The 12,688-nt window shown below is 30.1% G+C and overlaps 1 protein-coding gene across 1 annotated transcript; it reads left to right on the top strand.

Moving 5' to 3' along the window:
- The first annotated feature begins 5,517 nt into the window (after positions 1-5,517).
- On the top strand, positions 5,518-7,021 carry LOC130809394 (cytosolic sulfotransferase 12-like). The gene has a single exon (XM_057675163.1). The coding sequence runs from the start codon at positions 5,657-5,659 to the stop codon at positions 6,695-6,697; it is 1,041 nt and encodes a 346-aa protein (XP_057531146.1). The 5' UTR covers positions 5,518-5,656; the 3' UTR covers positions 6,698-7,021.
- The last annotated feature ends 5,667 nt before the right edge of the window (positions 7,022-12,688 follow it).

The raw sequence follows: 12,688 nt of genomic DNA, 5'->3' as shown, positions 1-12,688 counted from the left end.
AAAAACTGCAATTTAGTAGAATTACTAACAAGTTCAACATTTCTTGAGAGCAAAAATGAGGTGAAAATAAACACACTATAAAATTAGTTCAAGAATTTACAAGACGTTGTTGGTAGACTATACTAGACAAACTTCACTTGCGATTCTTGTTTTGAGATTATATATATTTTAGCAAGTGAATTCATGCTGCAAATGTGTATAATTTTGTCTCAATATTTACTTGTTCCTTTTCAAGTTGATAATTGCGTATTGAAAAGGTAAGATTTTAGTTTTTCACAAGTTAAAATTTATGCTAGAACACGAAAAAACGCTTTAAAATTTAATAGGAAATTAAATTCAAAAAATAAGCTTTTTAAAAAAAATTGCAAAAATAAGCGCTCAAACGAAATAATTTCCAAAATAAGCATCTTTCACCGGAAGCTGAGGTAAGATATTGCCCGTTCTTACTAATAACGAGCAATTATTGAATTGAGTCAAATAGGGGGCGCTTGTTGAGTTGACTTTAACTTAGTTTAATAATCGTTTGTTGTTACCAACAACGAACGATTACTGAACTGAGTGAAAAGTCAACTTAATAATTGTGCTGTTAAACAATGACCGATTGTTGAGCTTACTTTTGACTCAATTTAGTAATTGTTTGCTGTCACCAACAGCGGGCAATATCTTACCTCAGCTTCGGGTGAAAGATGCTTGAAAATTATTTTGTTTGGGCATTGTTAGACTCGTATCCATTTGAGTGTTTAAGTGAAATTTCGAATGACAATATCCTATTGATATTCTCGGTCATTTAATTCAGGGGGTGATTGGAAATTGACTGTTGGCCGATGGCTTTTTAGTTGGCTTGTTTGACCAGCTGAAAATATTAGCTGCTTTTGTTGGCTTTTAAGCTATCTGAAAAAGTCAGTTGTTTATGAGATGTTTGGTAAACTTAGATATTAGTTGTTGATTGTTTATTAAAGAAAAAGTGAATCAATAAGCCGAAAACCAACCAAAAAAACTAACGAGAGTAGCTTTTTATTTTGGCTTAAAAGTTATTTACTAAATACTTTTTTTAATGTTTAATCCAAAAGCCAAAAAACAACCAATAAACCATTTACTAAAACATCACATATTGATTGCCTTGCATTGGTGATAAACTTAGCTTCTAGACGTAAAGTGCAAAGTCGGTCACGGGAAGAAATAAAATGGTTGGCAGTTGGTATAGTTGTATATTGTTAGGAATTGGGAGGAAGGGGTAACATAAAAATTTAGTAATAAATAATACACCCTCCGAATCAATTTAGTTGTCCCATTTCCTTATTTGATAAAGTCTTTTTAGTTGTCTCATTTCTATTTTTGTCAATCTTTTTTTACCCAAATATCCTTAGTTCACACAAGTAATTACGAATATACCCCCATATACCTTACTTACCCAACTATCCTTCACTACTTACCCTTTTTAATGGATCCCACACCATCCTTAATAATCATGCCCAAGCAAATGGAACATCTAAATTGGTTCGGAGGGAGTATTTTAGTAATTAGTTAGTCGAGGGAATAAAATACAAGGATAAGTAGTATAGATAGAAGGGAAGGGGAGGGAATTAGTCATTTAAGAAGCGTAAGAGTTTTAGTGGAGTGTAATACTCTTCAGGAAAGAACGGAGTGTAATACTCTTCAGGAAAGAACAAGCCTCTCGAATGCTTGTATACTATTCTTTGTAATCGTTTTTTATTTACAATTGTTCTTCGTTCTACAATCACATCTTTAAATACAAATCGATACATTCATATACATTTTCTGTTCAATTTTTAGTAATTTCTTCTGATGGCCCACCCAATTCATAACATATACCTTAAAAGCTAAAGGGATCTAATCTAGCAAATAGGGTTGAGCACATGAAAACAAAGGTTCAAGACTCAGCATTAAAGAGAGTGCTTGGCTTTGCCATTATGACAATAATAATAGTGGTTTATAATGGGGGTATCCTAGTGCTTAAAATGGAATATAAAGTGGGGGATTGCGGTATTTAGCAATACCACTCCTAACTCCTTAAGTCCTATTTCATCCTCCATGTAATTATACATGTACTTTATATTTATAGGATGACTCTGTAATATTCCCATCATACTTCATTTCTCAGTACTCAACAGTCGCTGTTCACTCATGAAAGGGATTTCATCACTTTACTCTGGTGCTTGAAATGTAATTTGTCCCTCTTTTACACTAAGTTTGGATAGAAAAAAGAGAATAATAAAGGGGACATATTTGAAAAGATAAAAGATCTAAAGTTCGAATAATATAAAAGGGTATTTGGATTCTCTTTATTATTTTTCTCTATTACACATGCTACGATTGTAACACGTATTTTAGAATAAAAAATAAAATCTCAAAATTTCACTTATTTTCCTTCATCTAGCAATTCTAACCATTAGATTTAGTAATGGACTCTCCATTACATTTTAAGTAATGGAGAGGATCGTAACTCCATAAAAGGAGAGCTTAGAGGGAAAATAATGACAAAGTTTGGTAAGAATACAATCTCTGCTAAAGTGAAAAGATTTTAAAGAAAAACACTTATTTTTTATCTTTTTCCCTTGTAAACAAATAAAGAGCAGTATCCCTTATTAGTCATTACCCCTCCCCTTCCTTTCCCTTACTTTCTTTCTCCTTTCCTATATTTGTTTTCTCTTCTAATTTTGCTATTCAAACATAGTGTAAGAGTTTGCCATATTCCATTTAAAACGTACTCACAAAAAATGGTGAAATAAAACAAACTCTATGAGGAGAAATAGTAAATCCAAAGAGGATTGGAATTAGTTGAAGGTGTACATGGCCAGACTTGCACGAGCAGGGCTTATCATTATTCATTGGTACGACATAGTTTGTGCAGGGGACAACATGACACAAAGCCTCTGAATATAGGTGAGTTGCATTTAAAGAAGTTGAAAATTACCTGACCTGTCGATCACGAATGAGCATAGTCGGAGTTTTGGATATGGTCTAGTAGTGACAGATGCAAAATTCTAACTACAAAACCTTGAAAATAAATTATACTCCTAATAATTACACAAATACTAATAAATTCAATAATTCAACAAGGGATTATTAACATTCATAAAAAGCCTATTTTTAGGATAAATGATATCAATACTAAGCAATAAAATGAAATTAGAATCGAAAAATCAAATTATATGAGCAACTACTAGCAATGAGTGATAATTTGCATAGTATGAGGCTATTATTGATTTAACTCACAATTTATCATAATTTTTTTTGTTCATTCACGATTATAAAGTTACAATTTGTATAGTACTCTTTATTTTGCTATATTCTTATTAGCCCTAAAATGAAGGATTAATATTTTTCTTTTCTCTTCTCTATCAATTTACAAGTTACAACAATTTCTTATTATTAATAACAATAATATTCTCGTAATTTTCTATTCTAATATTCTTATATTTTTTAATAGAAAATAATTTTATATTTTTAATATCCTCGGAAATATTTAATTTTAATACGAATCCTTAGAAGAACTTATACGCGAGTATATGTAGTCCACTTATTTGGTGTTAACCTGGTTTTACAATCATAATTATTTCATAATTTATTGCAACTTCCTCTAACATCTACACCCCACACTAATTATTACCATGTCTTTTAACCCTAATTGAAAAAGAAAAGAATCATGCATGTAGTCTAAAAAATGTGCTTGTATTATTGCCCTTTTAGTTTTAAAAAAGGAAAATGTGCTACATACATTATTATTATGGCAAATGCAATTGCAACTTGCAAGTTCAACCTCTTACCAATCTCCTCAGCTCCCCTTTTTCAAACACATGCATGATGTATACAATTAGCTCGATAAAAGCTGATTCGACCAATTAATTTTATCAAGACATGATTAAATATAAATGAATTTGAATTTAAAAGTTATGAATATTAATTTAATGTAATTAATTAATTTATAAAAGATTTGAGGTGTATAATACTAATAGATCAAATAATTAATTGTCTAAAAATGTCGAATTATAATTTTTATGAACATCAATTTAAATTTTAAAATGGCATTTTTGAAGTCTATCAAATAATTTGAAAGTTAATGTGTTAGTTTCTTAGTATGCCTAATGTATATATTTGAGGGGAATAATCATCTATTTACATGGATAGAATTTAGAAATATCAAGGTGTTTAAAATACAAAGAAAGAATGCAAGACAAATCAACAATCTTTTTCAAGATATATTATGCTAAAACTTGAATATACTTCTACATAATATGAAAAGTAAAATACTTCTGAATAAGCTATATGCTAACTATTAACACACTAAAGTGTAAATAAAAATTTTAAGACTCTTTTAGATTTATTATTTTTAAAATGATTTTAGTTGCATTACTATAAATATTATTTTAATAAATTTTGTTTGGACAAGTAAACTCTGAAATAGAATAACTATTATTTAATTTTCAAATTGAAACTTGGTGCATGGCACATGAATCTATCTAGTTTATTGTTATTGGATATTGACAACATTTAACTCTATTACATAGCTGATTAGTATTTATTCAATGAAAAATAATAAGTATTTTAAAAAAATTGAATGAGAAATTAGCTTTAAATCATAAACTATGACAACTAATTAATATCAAAGTCCCCACCCTTAGCTTTTCTTTTCATAAAAGAGACAATTATTATGACTTTTCTCTTTATTTATATATTGTTAGAAGGCAAATGAATGATTTTGAATGCTCAAAGTTCTATCACAAATAGTGTTGAATAGATCTATCAATGGTAAATAAATAGCGCTATTATTTGCTATATATACTTGCTCCTTACTCGGTTCCATTATACTTGCTATATTTAACTTTTTACGCAATTCAATGCGTAACTTTAATCATTTATATTTTAAGCAATGTTTATCTAACATTTATAAAAATTTGATATTATGAAATTATTCAATTAGACAATTCAAACAAGATCTCACTTGACTATTTTTTTTCTAACACATTAGTCGCAATATATAAAATAAGCTTGAAAGATAAATAGTACCAATAATCCTTATGTAGCGACTATTTCAAAACGGAGTAAGTATATATGTAACCCTTTGTAAGTTTGATTGTAATTCTGAGTGTATTCAAAAGTATAAGCATACGATTTGTATTCACTCTACTATTTTCTCACTATATTCTTCCTATTTTTTAAAATATACTTTATCAATTTTATTTTAAATTTCTCATTTACTTTTTGCACGTTTTTCAATAAAATAATTTAATACTTAATAGCGATAATTGTATATAGTTAAAAATTATAAAAACTAGATATTAATAAATCTTATGTTAAGACGAATCAAACAAGATCTCATTTAACTATATTTTAATGCAACAATTAGGAATAAAATACAAATTAAGAGTGATTCAAAACATTTAAAAAAAAAACAAAGGGAGTATAATATCTTAGAGCATAATTATTTTGCAAATGATTCAAATTATCCAAGCTTCCACACCTCACACCAAATAAAGAATAAAAAGAAATAAACAAAAGGAAAAACACACACAAAAAATGATCATGGGAGAAGGCCATGATGCCTCTTTATATATTAGCTAGGAATACAACCCATGTCATGCAAAGTAGGTAGCCAATCCAAGCTAAGAGCTAAACATCAATACTTTCTTACAATATGGCAATTGCAACCACTCAATCACCAATCCCTCCTCTTCCCATTGTTCCTCCACTAATAACAAAACCATGCCCAAAATACTTGCAAGAAGATGACATAACCCAAGAATGCAAAGACTTAATCTCTACTTTACCTAAAGAAAAAGGATGGGTATTATCCCATCTTTACAAATACCAAGGGTTTTGGCATCCTAGTAGGCAACTCCAAGGAGTTCTTACTTGCCAAACCCATTTCCAAGCCCATGACACCGACATTATCCTCACTACTAGCCCAAAATGTGGGACCACTTGGCTCAAAGCCCTAGCTTATGTGATTGTTAACCGAAAAAATAGTTTTCCTACACAAGAAAATCACCCACTTTTGTCATACAATCCCCATGATTTAGTACCTTTCTTAGAGCTTAAGGTATATGTTGATAACAAAGTTCCTAACCTTACAAAAATACCCTCTCCTAGGCTTTTTGCAACCCATTTACCCGTGGAGTCACTTCCCGTATCCATTAAGGAAACGGGTTGTAAAGTTGTGTACTTGTGTAGGGACCCAAAAGATGCATTCATCTCATTGTGGCACTTCGCAAACAAATTAAGGCCTCACCATTTAGGTGAACTATCAATTGAAGAAGCATTTGATAAGTTTTGTAAAGGGGTTAGTCTTTGCGGTCCATTTTGGGATCATGTGTTAAGTTATTGGAAGTATAGTTTGGAAAATCCAAATAAGGTGTTGTTTTTGAAGTATGAAGACTTAAAAGAGGAACCTAAGTTGTATTTGAAGAAGTTGGGTGAATTTTGGGGGTGCCCTTTTTCTATGGAAGAGGAAAAAGAAGGGGTGATTGAAGATATTATTAAATTGTGTAGTTTTGATAATTTAAGTAATTTGATTGTTAATAAAAATGGAAATTTGAGCTCCGGAGAGGAAAATAAGGCCTTTTTCAGAAAGGGGGAGGTGGGTGATTCGGTTAATTATCTTAGTCAAGACATGATTCAAAAGTTCGATGAGATTAGTCGCAACAAATCTTACAATATGTGTGGTTTCAAGTTTTAGCTTGTATCCATTTTTAAACTCCTTGTGTGAACTTAATAAACTCTAGAATGGTATGTACCAACTTTGACACGTTACTAAATTAAAGGACTGAAAAGTAAGGCGTGTCGTTTAGTAGAATAGATAGAAGGAATGTGAGTTACTAGAGTAGAAAGTGACATTTGGTTTGCAATAAAATTAATATGAATTAAGTTTATATTAGACTGTTTTTCTTTTAAGAGATTTGTGTAGGTTTATTTAAAATTATTCACGTACCTATGTTGTTGATAAGTATTTTCATATTATCATGTTATATGTAGTCTTAATTTGACTCTTGATTTATGCAAGATTTTTCTTATATAATATATTAATATGTCTATATTTCAATACTATATCCTATGATTTGATGTTTCATCAAATCTATAGCATATGGATGATGAATTATTTATTTTTAGCATTGTATTTTATTTAGTATTATATATATATATATATATATATATATATATATATATATATTGCATTTTAATAGTTGTTACAGTTTTTGTATTAATCATTGTTCATCAATTAATTTTAGTTGATATATATTTCTCCATGTACCATGTAAAGATTGTCAAGTGGAATTTTGTCTTATTTATTTTAATCATATTTTTATAATATTAACTTTATAGAAATTTTTATCAAATAAAATTAAAGATATTAAAAATTAAAATCATACATTAAATTTTAAAAAACAAAAATATAACAATTATTAGAAAACAAAGAAAGTATATACGGAGATTTTAAAAAACAAAAATATAACAATTATTAGAAAACAAAGAAAGTATATACGGAGGAGTATAGTCTACCCAATTTGAATACTTTTACATTTTAGAAAGGTATAATGATTAATGAGCTTTGTTACCATTAAAGTAATTATAAACCGGCAGGCGCATTTTGCGGGTTTGACAGCCAAAATAGCAAAATTTTATCCCCGACGAAATTCAAACAGTTTAAAGCTGATAAAGTTGCCCTATCTTTAGTACTGGCAGCTTGCTGCTGTTCTGTATTGAGCTAATTATTGATGAATATGAAACCTATTTATCTAACAAGGGCTTACTCCCTCCCTTCCTAACCATAGTTGAAGCCTCAATTGTTATATATTTTATCAAAGTCTTAAGATATACTTTTTTTTCCTGCTCAAATACTTGCTATATAATAATTTTTAACACTATTTATCGTTTAAGCTTATTTTATATAAAATACAGTTATATGGAATCTTATTTGAATCGTCTAATCGCATACTTTTATAATATTAACCTTTTATAATTTTTAAATGTGCATAGTTTAATATATAAATAATCAAAATAACACATTGAATTACGTAAAAAGTCAAATGTAGCAAATAATAAACGATTTTGAAGCTAAAAGTGTGGAATTGTTGATGCAATATATTTTTTGTTAGAGTATATAAAATAGTATTTGAAGTCTAATTCGTCATATTAAACTTTAGGTTTGGTTAGTTTCTTGATATGATATCAAAATCAACGTCACAAGAGTCGCGAATTCAACTCTCACAAATCCACAGTTAAAATGAAAGAGTCGCGAATTCAACTCTCACAAATCCACAGTTAAAATGAAAAACTATGCGTCAACTATAAAGAACCATGTAATGCATCCAAATTTCTAATCTAAAAGACTTTCGTATGAGGTGGGGTGTTACAATATATAAAATATCTTGAGGTGTCAACGATCAGTTTAAGTTTTTTTGTTGGGTTGATTCCTTCACATATTTCCTTCATACTTGGCGCTGATTTTTCCCACTAAAAGGAGAAATGAATAAGACTTAAACGGATGCCATGAGCTTTTGATATCATGTTTAGACTTAAGAGACCAACTCAATAAAAAACCCTTACATTGATGTATGAGGCCCCGATAATAGTAACATACGACTTCAAGCCCAAATGGTTGTAATATACTGTGATACCCCGGATTTACTATGAAAAAGGATTGATAGACTATTCATATTAACAAGGTATATCTTCTTTTTCTAGGGAGCCCATTTGTTAAGAACACCACAGTTAAGCGTGCTTAGTGGGGAGTAATTTTAGTATGGGTGACCTCCTGAAAAGTTTTCCCGGGTGCGCACGAGTGAGGCCAAAGTGCGCCAGAAAGATTTGTGTTAGTTTTTGGGGCTAGTCTACAGTCCCCATGAGTAGTCACCTGTGGTCCGAGGGGCCGAGATGTTACATATACTCTATCATTAAAAAACACCTGGTATAAGTCTTCATGAATCAAGAATTTTGTCGGATGGACAATATTCAAATTTCAAATCATTTTATTTAGTAATTCTTTGAGAAAGTATAAAAACTAGTTTTATGGCTTGTAGGTGCAACTTAGACATGACTCCTAGAGTTGTAAGTCCAGGTCAGGGAAAAAGATTAAATTGTTAGTGTAAGTTTTAGATTACCTCTGTATGTAGGTGATTATGCTCACCTTGTTGATCACACCATGGCATACATTTTGGAGGATAATGAGGGTTGAATTGAGAAATTATTTGAAGGTCCTGTGTAATTTCAAAAATTATGATATCTTTCTAATAACTTAATTTGTATCTTTAAACACTTAATATAATAATATATATTACGTAATTTGATATTGAGGCCCCTAATTTTTTGGGGCCCTGTTTAGCCGTATATGTTTAAGGTGCACATAACCTCCCATGTGTGTAATGGGACTTGAGCATCTAATGTTTGGAACCTTGGTTAAAGGCTTAGTTAAAGCAAGAAGAGAGCTATTGAAGGATGCCTTGAATAAGACAAAAAATGCCTAGAACAAGGTCAAAAGGTGCACAAAATGTGCCTTGAACAACACGAGGAGCTGAGCAAGGGATGCCTTGTACAGTTGTACGAGGCTATCCAAATTTACTTAATAAAGTTCATTTTAATACTTAAACGACTCACTTAGGCTATCTAAAACCCTATTTCTTCCAAATTATTAGCCACCACACAACCCCAAAACTTTATTTGGCCTCTTAAAAAGTCTAGAAAATCTGTATAGAAAATTTCCCAAAGTACGTACATGTTCAATATCACAAAGTCATAACAAAAAAACGCAACATTGGGCTTGTATCACATGTGCTCGTTTGAGCACCCACTTGCTCGTTGGTGCCATGCCACTAATTTGGCTTCCTTCGAATCTTGATCATCTTGGCTTCTCGATTCCAATTACACCTCTTTTTGTTCCCCAAATACATGCAATAGAAAGAGCAATAAGATGAATGAAATCACCATAACATGGTAATTTTGTTCTTGACATAACAATCATTAATAGCCAAACTAACAACCTTTGGCGTTTTTCTTGATTGTCCTTGCAAACCTTTAATCTACGTTGGAATTATAGGTTAGGTGGACACAAATTGATCACTTATAGAATATATTGCTAAAAAAACTACAATTTACATCTCAAATGGCTCATTTTTTAAGCTATTAAAATGGTATGATTTTAGAAAAGATACTGTTGGTAAAAGGTGATTTTTTTCGGTGTCAACTAACTAAAGCTAATACTACATGATCTCATGAGTTTGCTAATAATTTTATTTTAAGTCATTATTTTTACTTTGTAATATTTTTATTTTGGGTAGTATCTATATCACTTTCTTTAATTCTTATTCATTCACACATATTTTTTTAATCTTTTTTCTATTAATCATATTCATATTATTTTTAATTTTTCCATCAATTTCTTAATCTTTATATTTTTACCATTACATAATACTATAGATACATAGAGAGTAATTTAACTAGTCAAATAATCTTCATTATGGCCAATAGAATTTGCAACCTTTTAGGGTCACTAGACATAAAATAATTTTTTTTTCCTAGGTAATGAGAAGAATGAAGTGGTGGTGCTCGAGTGTTAAAGATAAGGTAACGAATGGGATAGGCAATATAGAGAAATACTCCATACTAGTTTTTATGGTTTAAATGGGTGGTTGTAACATTCAAAGAAGTTTAAAGTTAATTTACTTAAGTTTTGCTAAAATCTAGGTAGTGTACAAGTTTTGCTAAAATCTAGGTAGTGTACAAGTTAATTTACTTCCTTCATACCTAAGTTGCACTAAAACGGACACCAACACGGGCATGATACGGGTACGGAAAAACGTCAACTTAAAAATGGCGGACACGAGGACACGAAAATGGTAATATAATAAATATATCAAATTAAAGATAATTTTACAATCTTTCATTTGATATTATATAAATAAACACTTTAAAAACATAAAACTCACATAAAATGCAAATAAGTACCAAATAAACAACATGAGTATTTAAAAATAGTCATACAAACCAAATCAAAGAAAACCAAATAAATACGTAAATTTAAATTTGATCATTACACATCATCCATATGACATCCATCATCATCCTCCGCTACTAAAGTAGTTTCATCCCCAAAAGTTGTGAGCCTTGTGACTAACTAAAATTCACTTGGCTCGTATTTGATCAATATCAATAAATAAATACGATTTTGCATCTGTCTGTAATATTTAATTTCGTGAAATATGTAATACAATTAACTTATATTCAGTGATCAACTGATCATTCAACTTCAAAGTGATGAGTCCCTATCCCAATCTCAATCCTCATCCCCAACCAATACATACCAAATCCAAAAATGGGCATCTTGATTCCCAATCTCATTCTCTTTCAACCACCATTTTTGTCTTCTCTCTTTAAATTAAATTTCCTCATCTCCCTAATCGAAAGAAATGGAACACAGATTTTTTAACCAAAAAAGAAGTACCTTCATCAAGGCTTCACTTTCTCGTAAAACAGAATGTAAGATTCACACTAAGATTAAGAATTTAAGATTAACACTAAGATTAAAGATTAGAACAAGATTGAGAGGGAATTCGAGTGTTCTCATGTTCTGTACTCTGTTTTCAATTTTTTTATTTTTTTTATTTTTTTAAAAAACGTGTCCTTGCCGTGTCCCTTCTGTGTCCTTGCCGTGTCCGCGTGTTCGGAAAAATATTAAAATATTGGACGCTTCATTTGGCGTGTCGGACACGGATTTTCGCGTGTCCATGTCCGACACGTGTTCGACATGCGACACGTGTGTCAAGTGGCGTGTCCGTGCTTTACTGCTTCATACTCGGTATTACTTTATTTTCATTGTTTTTCTCATTTAGATTTTTTTCTCAAATTTCAGTATATACTTAAAAGTTAAATAACTTTAATTGTGAGTTTTAAAAAATGTTTAAAAAATTAATATTTTAAAAATATATATTGAGACAAATTTATCAAGATTGTATATAAATATGTTTTTCGTTCAAATTTAAGAGAATTCGTAGTCAAACTAAAATTCAAAAATTTTATTTGAGAAGCAGAAAAATTATGAGAATACGTGATTGGCTTTTTGTTTTTTGCTTTTTAGTTAGTCAAAAAAAAAAAAGTAAAAAATGTATTCGATAAATGGCTTATCAGTCAGCTAAAAACTAGGATTTAAGCTAAAATAAAAACTTAATTTGATTGGCTTTTTCTATTTGATTGTTAACCCACTTTTTATCTAATAAGCAGACAACATTCAATATATAATTTTACCAAATATTTTCTAAAATAGTTTACACATCCAACTAGCTTTAAAAGAAAAAAAAAATACTTTCAACTGGTCAAACAATCAAACTAAATTAACCAACAACTAGCTGTCATTTACCAAAACCCTAGCCAATTAGTAACTGAAAGGCTAATAACCTGCAAGTAGGATAAGAATTAGAAAAGCATAATGAACTTACGAAAATTTGAATAAAATAAGATGTTTTAACAACTTAATTCCAAAAATAAGCTTCGTGAAAACTTTATTCCCAAAATAAGCGTCCGTACATCTCAACCTAGGCTTGGTGTAATGTCGCTGTTACTAACAGCGACTTAAAAAAAAATTAGTAAAGCCTCAAGTCGCTGTTACTAATAGCGACTTTATAACAGCGACTTTAAGGTTAACTGATCAACTACTTAATCTCGTAGATTGGAATGAGGA

The sequence above is a fragment of the Amaranthus tricolor genome, chromosome 3 (assembly GCF_026212465.1).
Source record: "Amaranthus tricolor cultivar Red isolate AtriRed21 chromosome 3, ASM2621246v1, whole genome shotgun sequence".
Classification (NCBI taxonomy): domain Eukaryota; kingdom Viridiplantae; phylum Streptophyta; class Magnoliopsida; order Caryophyllales; family Amaranthaceae; genus Amaranthus; species Amaranthus tricolor.
The sequence above is the reverse complement of the archived record's forward strand: the minus strand, read 5'-3'. Positions and strand labels throughout refer to the sequence as shown.